Source organism: Panthera onca, chromosome D4, assembly GCF_046562875.1.
Source record: "Panthera onca isolate mPanOnc1 chromosome D4, mPanOnc1 haplotype 2, whole genome shotgun sequence".
Taxonomy (NCBI): Eukaryota; Metazoa; Chordata; class Mammalia; order Carnivora; family Felidae; genus Panthera; species Panthera onca.
Window position 1 is genome coordinate 21,789,087 of NC_138351.1, and position 16,304 is coordinate 21,805,390.

At 43.0% G+C, this 16,304-nt stretch overlaps 1 protein-coding gene across 13 annotated transcripts in view; it reads left to right on the forward strand.

The window, feature by feature from the left end:
- Positions 1–16,304, forward strand: part of LOC132663591 (transducin-like enhancer protein 4) — a 141,969-nt gene that overhangs the window by 32,854 nt on the left and 92,811 nt on the right. For 5 of the 13 annotated variants that reach the window (XM_060609997.3, XM_060609998.3, XM_060609999.3 and 2 more), the window contains 2 exons: positions 2,259–2,321; positions 14,056–14,130. The exons of 1 other annotated variant lie outside the window; for it this stretch is intronic. In XM_060609997.3, the coding sequence (XP_060465980.1) occupies positions 2,259–2,321; positions 14,056–14,130 (138 nt within the window). The remainder of the gene's footprint in view (positions 1–2,258; positions 2,322–14,055; positions 14,131–16,304) is intronic. 7 more of the 13 variants (XM_060610005.3, XM_060610004.3, XM_060610006.3 and 4 more) reach the window with 2 other exon arrangements.

Consider the following 16,304-nt stretch of genomic DNA (forward strand, 5'->3'; position numbering starts at 1 on the left):
TCCTGTGGAACAAAAGAGGCAAAATTAGTTGACCATGGAAGCAGCAGTGTTTCCGAGGCAACTTTAGCTTTCAAAGTGAGGAATGACCTGCTTAATTTTATGAAATCACACACACATCCCCCCCCCCCCCCCCGCTGCCAATTAGCCTGACCATGAAAAATCCATTGGCATGACAACTTAAAGAAATTAAGAAGTCTTTTGAACAAAAGGAGACCTATAGAGAAAAAGTTTGGAAGATCCTCCCCTTTTTCTGTTATGTATGTTAAATATACGGGAATAAATGAACTTTTTTAATTTATTCTTAAGAATACTCAGTGTGCTGTTTTTCCTCCCAAAGTTGCTCAGACTTAAAATAGCCTGGGTCCAAAATTGAAGAGGCCAAATAAATACCTTTTGGTCTTTATTTTGCCTGATGGGTAAGTTTCCTTAGAGTAGTTTTTATTGCCTAGATTATGTAGGCAAACTAAAGAACTCCGTTTTCTTATGTGCCCACACATTTTTAAACCCTCCTAGCAAGGGACTATTTTATTTATGTAAACAACATAATGAGGAAAATATGCTTGGCAGATGGTTCTAAGCATTAGAATCATCAGTTTGGTCTGCCCCAAAGTGTCTCATTATCTTTTATTCTCTCCCCCTCCACCTCTCCCTACAAAAAGCTTAACAACCAAATGCCTTTGAGATGCAGTGCTTTCGGTCTGGTGAATGCTACTCTATTTTCTCAGCTCACACAGGAATTTCACCCCATAACCACTGTGGTATGTCCGTCCAGGTGGAGAGTGGTTTGGTGATTCCCACTGCAGCTTTTCATGGTGGTTTAAGCATTCTTAAAGGGTAGCTAAATGCTCCATGGGGCCAGTGCAGTAAATTAAATCAGGTCAGCGCAGTTGGGTCCTTATTCACTGCTGCATATTGGTGCTGGGTTTTTGTCCATCCTGTTAGGAATGCAGGCTGGGGTGGAAAGCTTAGGTTTGAAACTTCCTTCATGGTGAATTTGTGTTTTCTCTTGGCTGGCAGAGTTTTTAAGGTGCTGGCGTTTAAAAGATTGCATAGCTGCAAAGTCAAAAGGGTTGCTGATGAAAGAAGGAAACCTAGATTGCACAAGTAGAGTGTCGCTGTCATTCTGGTAATGACTTCGCAAGAAAAAGAGCATTTTTGTCCTCTTATAAAATGAGAAACTGACCCTGGATGGAATGTATTTTAAGAATGTCTCAGGAATAGTAATTGCTTTACATTTTTTGCCTCTCAACACTTCTCTCCTGTCCTTCACCCCACCCCGTTATTAAAATATAAGCTATTTTGCATATATGTGTATACAAAAACCCTGTGCTTACATGTCCCGTACCGAAGTGTATAAGGAGCCATCTGATAATACAAATTAAGATGAACATGAGTGAAGCTCTGGGTAAATTTTTAAAGAAAAGTTGGCGGGGGGGGGGGAGGGGTATGTCTTTTTTTTTTTTTAATTACTGTAGTATCCTATTGATAGAAAATTTCTATACTTAAATTATTAGAGATTAGACTATATTACCAGATATTGCTGGAACTTCACAGCTCTATAGTATAGGAATAATTAACGTTCGCAAGGTTAGTTTTCATATACATACAAATTGCTTTCTGCTAAGTCTAGGAAAATTTTACTGTGTTCTACACCTCTGCACAGTGAAAGCCCTGGCGGGACACATTTGGAGATTTTCACGATTGGAGAAAATACACTATTTCCCAACAATTTATAACTAAGGATCTGAATTAATCAACTTACCTGACTTGGTTGGGTGCTATTCTTTTGGGAGGTTGGGGACTTGAAGCAAAGACCACAGCTGTAGAAATCCAATTACTAACTGAGAGAAATTGGGATGGAGGAAGAATGTATCTTTACTATCAAAACTCCAAAAACTCAAGGTTTTATGAATAAACACATCAGAATTAACAAGGGTCTTATTGAAGACTTTTGAAAACTGATTCCCAGTCATGAAAATCAAATTCCTTTTTATGTTGTCCTGGTGCTTGAAGGTTGACTTTTTAAGATGAATGCTGGTTAATAAATCGTGCTATTAATGTGGCACTGTTGTCACTGCCTCCTTTTAATGGGCTCGCTGATGAGAGTTTTCCTCTTCCTTAGGAAATACGCCAGTCAGAATATAAAGTGTGTTTTAATATCATCCTGTTAATATTTCGGGAATGTGTAACCAGCTGACTGTTCTCTTTATTGCTTTCCTTTCCTTTTTATTTTATTTTTTATTTTTATTTTTATACAGGCAGAGATTGTCAAGAGGCTGAATGCTATCTGTGCACAAGTCATTCCCTTCCTGTCCCAAGAGGTAAGGCAGTTGGTTTGAGGCGCTGGGCTAGAAGGTGCCATTTTAGTGGTTTTGCAGAAAAGAGATCGTGGAACTGTCTCTTTGGCCTTGTCAGTCTCTTGGTGTTTGTATGGCACATTTCTAAGATACAGTGTTCACATTCCAACTTCTACATCTTATTAACATTCAGCGGAATATAATTGTGTTCATATAATGGAACATTTTCTAATGTGTGAAGCAAAATCCAATTGTTAAAATGTGTTGCTGTCATTGGACGATACAGTGTTGCTCAGAATTATGACTGGTTTTCATAATGGCATCTAATAGGGTAGATTGAAAAATCGCCCAGAAGGGCTTGTCCTACATTTTTGTCACCGGGCATTAAGAGCCGGCGGAAGACCTGTCCGTAGAAAGTGCTTTCCGTAGCAGACAAAGTAATGTAACTTTTGGCCGGCTGCTTTACAGAAGTTACTTCTTACCCGATGAAGTCTTAGCAACGTGTGTGCACTTGGAAAAAGACGCGCGGGGTGGGCTCCGTGGGCTCCGTGCTCTGGGTACCGCAGCCTTCATGCATGGCCACGGCCTGTTGGATGGCTCACACGCTTCCTCTTGCTCACCACCGTGGAAGTGCACGCTGTCCGCAGACACGCTTGTGTGGGAACAGGAAGGTGCATTTCTAGTGCGCGGTGGCTTCCTTGTGGCTTTTTCCCCCTCCTCTGGTTTGCTCGCTGGCTTTTGGTAGTTAGCAAAGTTGAGGTGAAAGTGCTAGAAAGAGATCACTTTTGCTTCGGGATTACTGAATCCTTCATTTGCTCGGGTCAGCTCAGCCGTCAGAAGGCAAGGAGCTACCTCACGGGCTGTCTGCAGGTCTCGCAGCCACTGAGCTTTGTGCCGTGGGCTAGGAGCACTGTCCCACCCTTCACTTCTCCCGATGTGTTGTGGCGTTGCCGTCCAGGAGAGCGGTCCCTCTGCCTGCCTACCAGTGGGCACGTGCTGATGTTAGCGTGCAGCGGGCATTTGCGCATGGGCGTGTATCATACATACGTGGATTCCTCTGCGACTTCTTACTTGGTTTGAACTAGGTTAGACCTCGGTAACCATGGGTACCTTTCATCGGATACATATCCCACGGAGGTGCTCACGTTCACAAACCGTGGACCTGAGTTAATATCCTGATTTCAAATGCTCTGCTGGACCACAAACAACAGAGGATGAGTTGTCTTTCTCCCCCTTTCGCTGTGACCACAAAACCACTGCCCGCTATATCCCTGTTTACCTATTTCTTCTCAGGATTTGCTTTTGTGACTGGATTGGGTGGAGTGGGAGGCAGAGTCAAGAGGCCTGTTTGCATTTCTTTAGGAAGCAGAGCTACGCTTTGCCCAGTCCATACCAGTGCGGGAGGCCGCTCTGCCTCGTGGCGGGGGAGGAGAAGGATGTGTAACCCACAGAGCTGCAGCCACGCTGAGGTCTTCCACCCCAAGGTAGAGGGGAGAGTTTGAACCATCCCTGAGGTACTATTAGACTTGAGGCCTTTGCAGGCATACACCCCCATATAGAATCACTGGTAGAGCTTATTCCCGAGGCCTTTTTGCAGGATCTGTGGGCTTATACACGGCCGTGGAAGGAGGTCGTGGGGGTGTTGGTGGAGCTCATTTGCAAATAGGTTGCTTTCCCATATGAGTTACGTTGTTTGTGTGAGCGGGCCCAGCAGGAAGGGAGTGTGTAATTGTAGTGGTTCTGAGCAAGACTGGACTGGAATCACTTGGCCAAGGAAGTTGGACCCTGCAGAGGAAAGCCATGGGGAGCTACTCACAACTCCTTTTCTCTGCTTTAGCTGGGGAGACAGTGTCACGATCTCACCACTTACTGTTTATTTCCCCGAAACTTTGCACATTTCTTGGTTGAAATCCTTGACTTGTGTGTTATGAATGACGTGTGTCATAATTTTCTGAATCCTAATTCTGTGTATATCTTTTCTTTTGCTTACTTTGGACTTAATTGGCTCCTCTCTTTTCAGTTCCTTAAGGTGTGTGTCTATCTTTTCGTGTGTGGGCCACAGACACGTTTCTTCCTGTCTAACCCAGGCCTCTCTGATGTTTTGTGTCTGAACATTGCCCACCTTGTCTCATCTTCTGGGCATTCTGCGAGCATCAGACTCCTCGCTTCTGTCCCGAGGCCAGATGGACCGTAATCTGGAGGGAGGGGAAGAGGCAGGTTATTAGAGGAAGATGAATTCTATTTCCTGTCTCTTCAGAGGCATGGAAAATCACTCTTGCATGGCTGCGAGCGGCACTCGGTGCCAGGACTGAAGGCTCTTAATCTGATCTTTTAACACCGGCTCTCTGTGCGACAGTCTCACTGCCAAAACGGCAGCTGTGGCATTAGAATTTACTTTAAAACGTTTTTATTTAAAAATTAAATGATTGTATTTAGAAAAAAAGAAAAACATTCCCTGAAGACTAATACATAAGCTACAGGACGGTAGCTGAAGGGATTTTTTGGAGTTTGACAGGAACAAGAGGTAAATTCACATACTTTGAGAAGCCTGTTTTTAATTTAGCCCCCACATGCTCATTAGTGTACCTGCTTAATATTTATTGCTTGTGGCTAGTGTACCCCATCTTCTAAAATTTAAAAACACACGTATAATACTGAATGGCAGTTATTATATACGTTTAGTTTTAACTGCAAGACTTTTTTTTATTTTTTTAAATTTTTTTTATTTTTTATAATTTTTCTTTAATGTTTATTTATTTTTGACAGAGAGCCAGAGCGTGAGCCGGGGAGGGGCAGAGAGAGAGGGAGACACAGAATCCGAAGCAGGCTCCAGGCTCTGAGCTGTCAGCACAGAGCCCGATGCGGGGATCGAACTCACAGACCTTGAGATCGTGACCTGAGCCGAAGTCGGATGCTCAACTGACTGAGCCACCCAGGCGCCCCTGCAAGACCTTTTTTTTAGAAATGAGTTGCATAATTGTAGTTCAGAAGCACTTGAAACGTGTCTACATATCGCAGGAAACAATCACAGAAAAAAACATTTTCCTGTTAGATTTCACAAAAACATTTTTTAGAGTTACAGCCAATGTATATTTTAACGATGTGCTTGTTGCAATCATATACGGCTACTTCCGAAGTCCCAGACATTAGACAAAGATATTGCCAACTTTTGTCATTAAAGTGAGTCACTATCACATAAAAGTTCTCAAAATTTTGTAAGAGCCTTAATACCAGAATTTAAGGAAAGCTTATGAGTGAGTCCTCACTTGTCTGAAGCTGTTTTTTTCTCCCACTTTCTTTTGGCTCTTAGGAATGGGTAGGACTGATCTCTGTTCTCCAGCCTACAAGTTTTTTCTTTAAAAGGCAGACCTCAGTGTAGTAAGTAGGAAGTTCTTCTTTCTCCCGCTTTGGGTCTCATTTGCAGGGGAGGAGCTATAAATAATCAACTCCCCATTGGCAGTTCCATAAGCAGGAGATGCCAGAATGATGACAGTTGGATCTGGGTTGAGTCCTGGCCTCCCTGTTACAAATTGCAAGGCTTACTCTAACCAAGTAAAGCTGGGTGACCTTTAGCCAGTGGTTCGCCTCTCTAAGCCTCAGTTTCCTTATCTGTACATGAGGTTAATAATAGCCTGGGCGGCATGCCGTCACCGCGAGGATTACTTGGGATTACCCACGTTCAGCTTAGCACACCATAACCCCTCCTGCTGTTGGGCGGCAGTAGGGATCGGTGCAGCGGAGCAGCAAAGCTCTGAGTTTCCTTTTTGAGAAGACCTGGAACCAAGCCTCCCCCCCCCCCCCCCCCCCCCACCGTTTAGTCATTGCCTTTTGGAAGAATGAATTAGTTATCTTCCTCTCCAATGTCCTTCTTAGAGAGGAAAAGAAATGTAAATTAAAACCGAACCCAGGGCTGTCAACTAGCTAAAAATCTCAGTGAGGCATATTAGGTAGCCCCGAGGGTAATTCCCTTCTAGCTCCAAAAATTAATTTTCCAGTTTAGCAACACCCGAATCTTCTCAGCCAGCAAGCAAAGATCCAAACGGAGTTTACCCTGTAGACTCACCTCCAGAGGCGCCGTGGTCTTGGACGGGGTCTGTATTTCACCTGCGAAGCTATCTAGAAAAACAAACTTGTCAGTCCATTTGGGGACTGGCTATGGTCAAAATACCTGGTTGCTTAGCTGAAGTTAGTTTTGTTCTTATGAGTAGCTTATGGGCGGACTCTGTCTTCATCAGTGATTTCAGGAGCTATCTTGTAGACCTGTAGATCTTACGGGGCCTCAGCAACATTGAAAGATGCTAGTAAATTCGGACTCCCCTTCAGTGCCCGTTCTCTCAACCCCCGTTTCTTGTTTCTTGAGTTACTTAAGTGGGAGCAGGACTGCTTAGAAGGCTGGTGGAGGACCCCTGTGGACTCGTCCTCTCCAAGCTGAGGCGAGGTCATGGCGGGGCCCGGCTTTGGGGCCTGGGCTTACCAGAAACTGGCTGTTTCTTCCCTTGTGCGTGAAAATTTTGATTTAGTAAATGAAATAAAGAATTTAAATCATTCTTTTGACCACATTTGACAAGAGTTCTCTGGTCATTGGAAATTTTAGGGTATAAAAGGGAAATTAAGAGTGAAATTTTTCAGCCTTTTATTTTTATTCTTCTCTTTACCTAGGGAAAAGAGACCATTCCAAGTTGAATGCTTTCTGGTGCAAATTTAATTTTAACTCATAACTTGGTTTTTATTACCCTGTTAGCTTATCTAATGAGTAGAACCAAATAGTGTTTTCCTCTAGAATTCTGTAGATTTATTTGGTTGTTCATTGCGCTTAAATAGTAGAAAATAGTATACAATTACATAATAGTGATAATACGTGTTGATTTAAATTCCAATTTCAAAAGGCAAGAATAGCCATGATGCATCGATTTCTATTTTGGACATGCCATAAATTTGGTCCTTTTGATTTAATGGAAAACATACCCCTTCTATAATACGAGATAGGAGTGTTTCTCAAATGCTGTCTTGTTGGTACCTGGGTTAATAGGGGACTGAATTACTCTGAACCACATTTTGCATGTATAGAATAATTGTAAAATGGAAGTTGAAAAATGTGATCAGTCACTTTCATATTGCGCCTCAGGGAGGAAATGAACAAAATACAGTGGTTACATGCACTGGTGGCAGTGTTCTCGCCTCATAATGGCACCAGGTTAACTCATCTTATTGCTTGTTAACTTTGTAAGGAATCAGTGGCTTGTGATAACATGGTTTGATGTAGGTGAGCTTGGCTGAAATCACCAGAGATCCCCTGATAAGTATGTGACACCCGTAAGACCATCTTCAGAGATCGTTCATTAAATGCCAGCAGCCTTCACAGGACATGTCTGCTTTCCAGTCAGGGCCGTTTTGTCAGTGCTGGTAACGTGTTACGACAGTGCTGTGTATATAAGGAATGTCCAAAAATGACTAATCTGCCTAGATTGGGACTTTAATGGATTTTGTCTCGCTTTCTGATTACTCACATTAGACAGCCTTTCATTTAAAATCTGTTTTGTTTTATTTTTCCTTCCTCACAATACTGAATGAGGCATCAGGGATTATAATGCTGTCCCGTGTTCCACGGTTTGACCAGTTGGCTCGTTCTGTGTGACCATGCATTTTGGTGACAGTTGGATGTCTGGTGAGATCCTTACGGTGGCATTATGGCCTGCTTGCCCTCAGCAAGTAAATGATTCCCAGGAGGGAGAACTTTTCTGCAGGTTTCCACGTCGGCCTCCTTTCAAAGGCAACAGTGCCAAGCTCTATATCTGTGTGTGTCTAAAAAAATTAAGGTGCATTTGAGAAACCTCATTTCTTTGACTTTCAGGTAGATAGTGATTGGGTTGTTACTGGAGCTAAGCTTTATAATACTTTAAATAGAGCTTGTAATGTCTGATATAGTAGCCAAAGCCATACGTAGCTATTTAGATTTAAATTAAAATTAATCAAAGTTAAATAAGGTTACAAATTAAGTTTCCCGGTCACATTAGCCCTATTTCATGTGCTCAGTATCCGTCTGTATGTGGCTAGTGGCTACCATGTTATTAGCACAGATTTAGAATGTTTCCAACATTGCAGAAAGTTCTGGTGGAAAGTACAGACTGTAGAACTTGGACAGGTCCGTGAAGAATGCTCTGTCCTCATGTGGCTGAGAACGGAGAAGGTTAGGCTAAATGGTCAGTAGGAAAAAGCCTTGGGCAGCATTTCCCAAGCTTTAATCCCAGGTTCCACAGCCAAAATTGTTTGGAAAACCCTGCATGTATATTCACTCTCTTTGAGATTCGCAGCTCAGGGAAGATCTGCCATTCACCAGGCATTAGCCAAATTAAACAGGTGTTTCAAGTAACGCCTAATTTCTTGCGGGACTAACATTTCTTGGGCCACCATTGAGGAAAGGCTGATTGGAAGTTAAAGCTTACTTGTGCTAGTAAACTAGGTAGAGTTGCTGAAAAGGCCCAGTAGGATTTTAGCCTGACTTACTGGATACGGAGTGACCCTGTCACTCAGATTTGACCCCCTTTAGCCATACCTGGACTATTCTTTCTTGTCACCTAGGACATGACCAGAGGCGTGGTCAGAGGATAAGTGGCCTAGAGCCAGCGGCCTGGGGATGTTTAACCTGGAGTAGAGAAAGTGAGAACATCCAATATGTCGTTTTCATGACTTTGAAGTGCACTCCAGGGGAGGAGAATGTAGAGGCAACATTGGGTCCCCTGGGAAGAAGTTCTGGAGGGAGAGATTTCTAATCAGTATTAGAGCCCATTATCCCCAAGTGGGAGAAGCTTGTGCGTGAGGTAGTGAGGTCCCTTCCAGAGGATATGATGAAGCAGAGACTGCTTGTTGGGTGTGACAGAGGAAACGCTTTTGGGTTGTGGTTGATACTGTGACGCCACCACCCGGATGCCCTCCGCCGGGGCAGCATTTGGAAATCTGTAGGCATTTGGGAAAGGGGGTCGGTTTGTTGTTACAGTGCCTGGGGCACTACAGCCTTCTGGGTCCATGATTTCTGAAGGCCTTTTCTAGTTCTGATTGAGTGGCTTTCTCTGTACATGTGGCTAATGAGTCTCATGAGCGGGAGGGGCATTTGGTCCAAGTTCGGGTTTCTCTTTCACCCTGGAGAATTGCTTTAGCCTTCTACCTGTTCTCCCTCCTGTCTGGTTCACCTCCCTGTCATCCAGCTTCATTACTGTTCTTTACTATTCCGGGTCCATCTTCCTAAAGAGCAGAACTGATAGCACTCAGCTGCTTTAAGACTTTTAACCAGAATAAAGTCCAAGTTTTTTGCATGTCAGGCAAAGCCTGGCAGCGTTTTGGGCTCCTCCCACCTTACAGATTTCCCTGGGGGTTCAGTAGGGTATGCCCGTGCTGTCCTCACGTGACTCTGGGTGCTGGCCTCGGCTCTTTCTGTGGATGCCTCTTCCACCTGAAAGTTTTGCACGTGTGTCTTGCCAGGCCCAAGAAGGCTTTCAAAATCCTACCTTACGTTTGTCTCTCCCAACTTTTCCCCTACCCTACTCTTCTCTTGCAGCCACACGTTCATTCTCTTCCTTGACTGAGAAACTCCTTCCTCCTTCAGGGACTTCGCCCATGCTCTTCTCTCTGCCTGGGGTTCTTTTCTCCTTGCTTCCCCCACAGAACTCCTGCACATCCTTCACGTCTCGGTTCCATAGGGAATCTTCCCTCAGCCCTAAGATCCCACGAGATATTTCCCCACTAAGTGATTGCATAGCATCCTGTAATTTTCGTCATGGAGATTACTCTCCGGTTGTAATTACCAAGCTCCATGTTACTCATTCACCAAGTGTCTTGTTCATGACTCTCGTCTTAGTGCCTGCCACAGTTGCCTGGTGCACAGTAGGTTCTTAATAAAGAATTGAATGAGTGAATAAGAAAGCAAAGCCTTTCCCAATGCTCCAGGAAGTGCGCTAGGCATTCCTTCTACCCTGCTCTCCTGTGTTGTATAAGATGCTCGATGTCCGGGAGTTCTCCAAGCGGTGGTGGGGCCAATATTTCAGTTGCTCACTTTTGCATCTCCACGTGTCAGGAATGTCAGTGGTTCATTGGAAGAATCCTACTTCATTTTACACCTCTGCCTTTAACTCCCCACTACCCTTATTAGTAAGGGAGGTAAGGGAGGATGGGTGAGTATTAAAACAAAATTCTAAGTTGTAATGTAGAGGGTTTTTTTCTTGTTATTAGAAGGACTACATCTATCGCCATACCCTAAAGTATTGGCCTGGCGGGCATTGTCATTGTGTCTTCCCAAAAACATACGTTAAATATCTATCGTGCACATCTCGGTGGTTTGTTAAGGTCTGTTTCTCAGCAGGCTTTGTTGGACTTAGGACTTCTATTGTTTCAGTCTCTTTCTTGTTAAAAAAAGTTATCCTCAGTACTTTGCTGAACAAATGCAAAAAAAAAAATTATGATGAAAGTTAAGTAGGCAGGTGATTAATGTATAGAATTTCATTTTCGTGGCCTTCCCCTCCCCCCATCCATGCTGGTGTTCCTTAAATTACGGTATGTAATTGATATGTAACTTACACATCATTTGTTCTAAGTGTACAATTCAATGATTTTTAGTAAATTTAGAGTCGCACAGCCATATCACATTATACGTTTTGTTTTTTTAAGGATTTCTTTTCTAAAATTATAAATCACAGTATTGTAAAGAATAAATAATTGGGCATTTTTTTTCTCTTGCAAATCCCAGTTAGAGCCCCCTCCCCCCCTTGCCTTAGACTTTATCGATGTATTTGCCTTAGCATTTTATTTGGTGGTGCCTGTAGAAAGTTGCGATGGGAGCCCCACTATGAGTGAGCAGTTCGAGCAGTAAGAGGCCAGAGCGCTGATGCCTTCTGCAGGCCGGCCTGGGGCTGGAGGCACTGTCGTCACTTGTGGTGGCAGAGGGGAAGCAGGCAGTGGGAGAGGAAAGGAGATGGCGGGTGGAGTGGGAGTAAGAGGGACGGAAGGGGAAGAGAAGGGGAGGAGATGGCACACAGAACGGGAAAGCCATCAGGATTCTAAGATGCAAACACTCGCTCTGTTTTCTGAGTCAGCTTATTTGTTGAAATTTGGAAACAGAAAACAAAATGCCACCTCTGGGTCAGTTTCTGAGGGTATCTGGGGCTTCTTCCTCCAGTGTTCCTTTTTTTTCTTTTGTGATCGCTTGCCCCTTCTTTCCTGAGTTTTAATTTTCTCACCTTACCTGGTGTTATTACCATGTGGCTGGGTGAGCTATGTCGAAGTGGAGGTGTTTCTGGTGCTTTCAGAGCCATGGGGAGGAGGCACTCCTTGCCTTAGGGAGCTTCTGTTCAAAAGGTCCTTAAACAGCAGATGATTCACAGTTGTGAGCAGAAATAGGGAAGTAAGATCCTGAACGACAGGTAAAGTTCAGATGTGGTATTAGCCCATGGCCACTGTCAGGAGAGAAAACGAAGGAGCTGAATCATGACTTCCATTGTCATTTTAGCTTTTTAGCAAGAGTTTCTATAGGAGCATCAGATGTCAGTGTTACGGTTCACTGCTGTGTTTCTGGTTTTCTCGGTAAATGCACTTGATATTTTAATGCTGAGCCAGAAAGATATCCCTACTGCCTAAGGCATCTTTGCCCATCTTGGCAGTTGGAATCCAGTTTATGAAGCAAGAGTTGAACAGTCTTCATGGTAGAAAGGCCCCTAAATAGATGTATTTTCTGCATATCTTCCAGAACTGTTCTTTGAATGCTTAACAAAAAGCAGATGACATTTCACTAATGTGGAAGTAGTTCAGTAATATACAGAAATTGCACAGAGTAAGCGCTTTAAAAGGCTTTTGTTGAGTGGATGGTTGCATGAGTGGAATGAATGATATGTGGTTGGTTGGATGTATGTTCACGTGGTCCTTTGGTTTTCAGTTTCTTGGACGTTCGGAGCAGCCGTTATTGAATGTTGGAAAGTAAAAGGTGGAAAATCCCATAATAGTTTCTGTCTGTATGCTCACTTTGAATATGAGAAAAATCCCAGAGTCGTCTTACATGTTGTCTTTTTCTCTGTTTTCCAAGTACTGCTTTTTTCCCGACATTGACAACTGGATTGCTTTAAATCTAGACATGAGCTCTGTGCTGACTGGTTAACACACTGCTTAGTCTAGCTTCAAGGAAAAACTGCTGTTACTGGTCATTTTATTGAGTATGCCTCTCTGTTCCTTCCCGTGTCTTTATAAATCTTTAGGACTTTCACTGTCTTCAAAGAAAGAAGGAAATCAATTATTTCACTTTGGCAGATATTTTATTCAACAGTAAGAGTGGATGGAGATATCTAGAAAGACTTTGGGATTGTAACTTAAGCCCTTGTTTTGAAACTCTTACAATTAAAAAAAAAAATCAAAGGTACATAGTTTAATGTTCAGAGTTTAGTAAAATCTTAAAATGCAGTGATCTTTTGACAATTTTCTTTCCATTAGATTATAGGCATAAAGTATACATCTCCGTTAGGAAATCAAGGGTGAAAACACTACATGTGGATAACGAAGGCAGTTTCCTTTCCCACACCCTCCCCTTAACCCTACACAGCTGGGAGGTGGAAATATTGGTCACCCTAGTTAATCTCAGTATCTGCATCTTTGAGAGTTTTGGAATGTAGTACCAGGTAGCCCAAGGGAAATTTCATATATAATTGATGGCTTACCTCTTTGTATGTATTATGACAATAGGTTAGCTAAGCTTCCTGTGCATTTCAGCTACATTTCTCACCTGGGGTCCCACAGGACCAGATTCTCCCTAGCCATGCAGAGGAGTGCCTGTTTCGTAGCACAGTCTTTTTTGGCTCTTCATTCACTAAACCTAGTTGAAAATAGTCCAGAGGAGACCTGTTCGAGTGTGTAGATACTAGAGTGTTGCAGTGCATTTGGTGGAGAATAGTATTTATATTTGGGGGTACTTGTGCAAGCACTCGTGAATGTCCAGATGCAAGTGAGTGCCTCGTGCAGGGACTCCTGTTCTACTTAATTTTTCTTAATATTACAAAACTTACCAATACCCTGGTCCTGCTCCTTCTCTTTAGAATTGAACCATGGCTAGACAGAGTGATTTTCCTCTACTTTCCATCCTGTTTTCCAAAAGAAAAATAACACACTTGTAGGTTTTAGTTTTTCCGTTGCAGGTGAAAGCAACCCCTGAAGTCCTTAAACTTGACTGCTAGTCAAAGCTGTACATTTTTAATCTCTTTTATAAATATGCAGCCCTTCACGGCAGGAATTAAAACGTGAACACTTTTCACATTTCCAGAAGATAAACGTTTAATTCTAAGTGGCCTTCTAGTCCTTACTGTTAACAAATACCAGGAGAAATTTTAAAAATAAGTACTGCTAGGAAATATTTTCAGACTTTTTATGTAGAGGGCAGAGAAAAGGGGGCACAAAGAAAGCAGGTGGGACGGGGTGTGTTTTGTTTGTCAGCGCCAGTGGGAGACGTTGGGTCACAGTGCACCTCTGACGTCAGAGGGAAGTCGAAGCTGCTTCTATCCGTAGTAGGGGCGCAGTCAGATGCCCTGTTCCTGCGGTTCCTGCTCCGCAGTAGAGACCCAACTTGCCCTAGACGTCCAGTCAGCCGCCCCCACGGGGCTTCTATGTGAAGTATGGAGACCCCTAAAGCCTGTTTTGCATGTAATTGAAGTTAGAGGACGCGTTAGGAAAAGCTGTTCTTGACTGACTAGAAAGCAAATAATTGTATTCTGTTTCTGATCTTCATTTATAGCACCAGCAACAAGTGGTGCAGGCTGTGGAACGGGCCAAGCAGGTGACCATGGCCGAACTGAACGCCATCATTGGGGTACGTGGCCTTTCCATTTTAGCTCTGATCTTAGTGTGTGTCATCAGCTCGCTTGCTCTCTCTTTTTAAATTTTGTGCCATCAAAAGGGCAAAAGGCAATAGAGGACCACAAAGTGGAATTAAGCACTTTGCCTTCTGTCTCGTGAAATTGGATGGCTGCCTCAGAAACTTTGGATCACATTCTCACCAGTTCCAGTGGACATGTTCGCAGAAATTCTCCCCAAGGAGCCTGGGTAGTTCTTTTTTCATAATATTTCTTACCTTTGCAATCAGTTCCTGTTGCTGGGCTAGGCCTGAAAAAAAGATGGAGATTGCCCTGATGTTAAAATGTTGATCTTTCCACAAATATAGACTAATACCATTTTAGGTGAAATAAATTGTACGTTTTTTGGTTTTTTTTAATCTCCCTGCTCCTCTTCCTCCCCTGTGATGAGTGGTTCTTAAGGGCTAGTGGCCATTTGTGGTAGGAATAGTAGGTGAAAGGTGCACCTTTAGGCAGAATCCGTGGCCCCGTTAGAAAACCCTTCCTGGCGAATGTAGCATTAATGTTGCATAGAAATCCTACTGGAATTCATGAGTTTGGACAGTCACTCCGACTCCACTTAGATTTTTGTTCTCTCGGATTAAGGTAACAAATAATAAATAAGGTGCTACAGCATAAGGGATAATAAAGGTGAAACTCTTCGCTGAAAAGTGCACGGTATCCATCTCTATTTATGCAGCTGGTACAAGCCTTTCCTTAGATTATTCTAATGAAGACAATACAACTATGCTTTCCTCTCTCTGCCCCCTCCCAAATACTTCTTTTGTGTATAGGTTATACACAAAAGTCTTTTCTCTTTTTTTTCCCCTCAGTGTATCAAACACACTTTGAAATGCTAATTATTCCATTTACTTTCATTAAAATTCAAATTGCTGAGTGAAGATGCGGATAAGGGTCGCCTGATAATCAATCTGGAGTGAAGATATTGCTTCAATTATGCCTCTGTCTTTTAACAAGGAAATCAGAACTCTGGGCTCACTGGCGATGGTGGTGGAACACTAGTCCGATTGGAGCTTGTTTTTTAATGGCCTATTTTGAGCTCTTACCGTGTGTCCCTCTGACCATAAGAAAATACGGGTAGTAAATTGGAAGACAGTAAATGGGAAGGGGTAATAACCTTTAGTTCCTCGGAAGTGCCCTCTCGGAAAGAAGGCTGAATCGGAACAAGCCATGTAGATTTGTTTGGAGCACATTTTCTAGCTCTGGGGATGGGGAAGAGATGAATACATTTTACAATTTTTATTTCCTAAATCTCCAGAAAATAGCAGTATGTCACATTTTTTAAAAAGTTGAAAAAGCGTTAAAGTTAGGTACATATGTATATTCCAGTTGTGTTTGCTTGAAGCCTGCGTGGGCTTCCCATTGGGATGTGTTTTGGTCACCAGACCTCCTAAGGTCACCAGGGATAGAGAGCTTGCCCTTCTCACGCACTCCACCACTGTCTGCTGTTGAAGGAGAGAATGCTTTACGGGAGGACTCCGGGCGGGGGCCGTGCTGGGTCACTTCTGGCTTAGTGTTCATTGTCCCTGTGAACTATTACAAGGCAAGTAGCCATCTTACCTTACTTAGGACTGGTTGGCAGCAGCTGTTTCTGGCTGTTTTGTTTCTTTTTCCGGTCTCATTAGTTGCCGTCTGTACAGTGGAGAGATTAATCTAAATCGAAAACCCATTGTTTTATGTTGAATGTTGCTTAAAAATGTGAGGGAAGATCTGAAAGTCAGAACAGGTTCCTTTCCCTTCAGTGCAAAATCAAGTATAGTTTTAATACTGTTTCATATCTATTTCATTTTACATACTTTGTTTTGAATGGGATGGCAGATTGCCTTTTCTCAGGGAAAGGATGATTTATTAGACGGTAGTCAAGTTACTGACAGACATATTGTATATATATGGGTCCAATTATTAAAATACAGCAAATTTAATTTTGTGACCTAAAAACTTACTTGAAGAGCTAACTCAGTAGAGGGGCAAGCTGTCAAAGCAGCACGAGCGGTTTGTGAATCTGGGGGGCGGGGAGGATTCCAGATTATTTGTGTTTGAGCAGGAAGTGGAGTCACAGTCACATAATCTGACTGTTCTGAAAAATAGATTGCAGAAATAGAAAAACAAACCCAGCAGTTTTAGGGAGCCA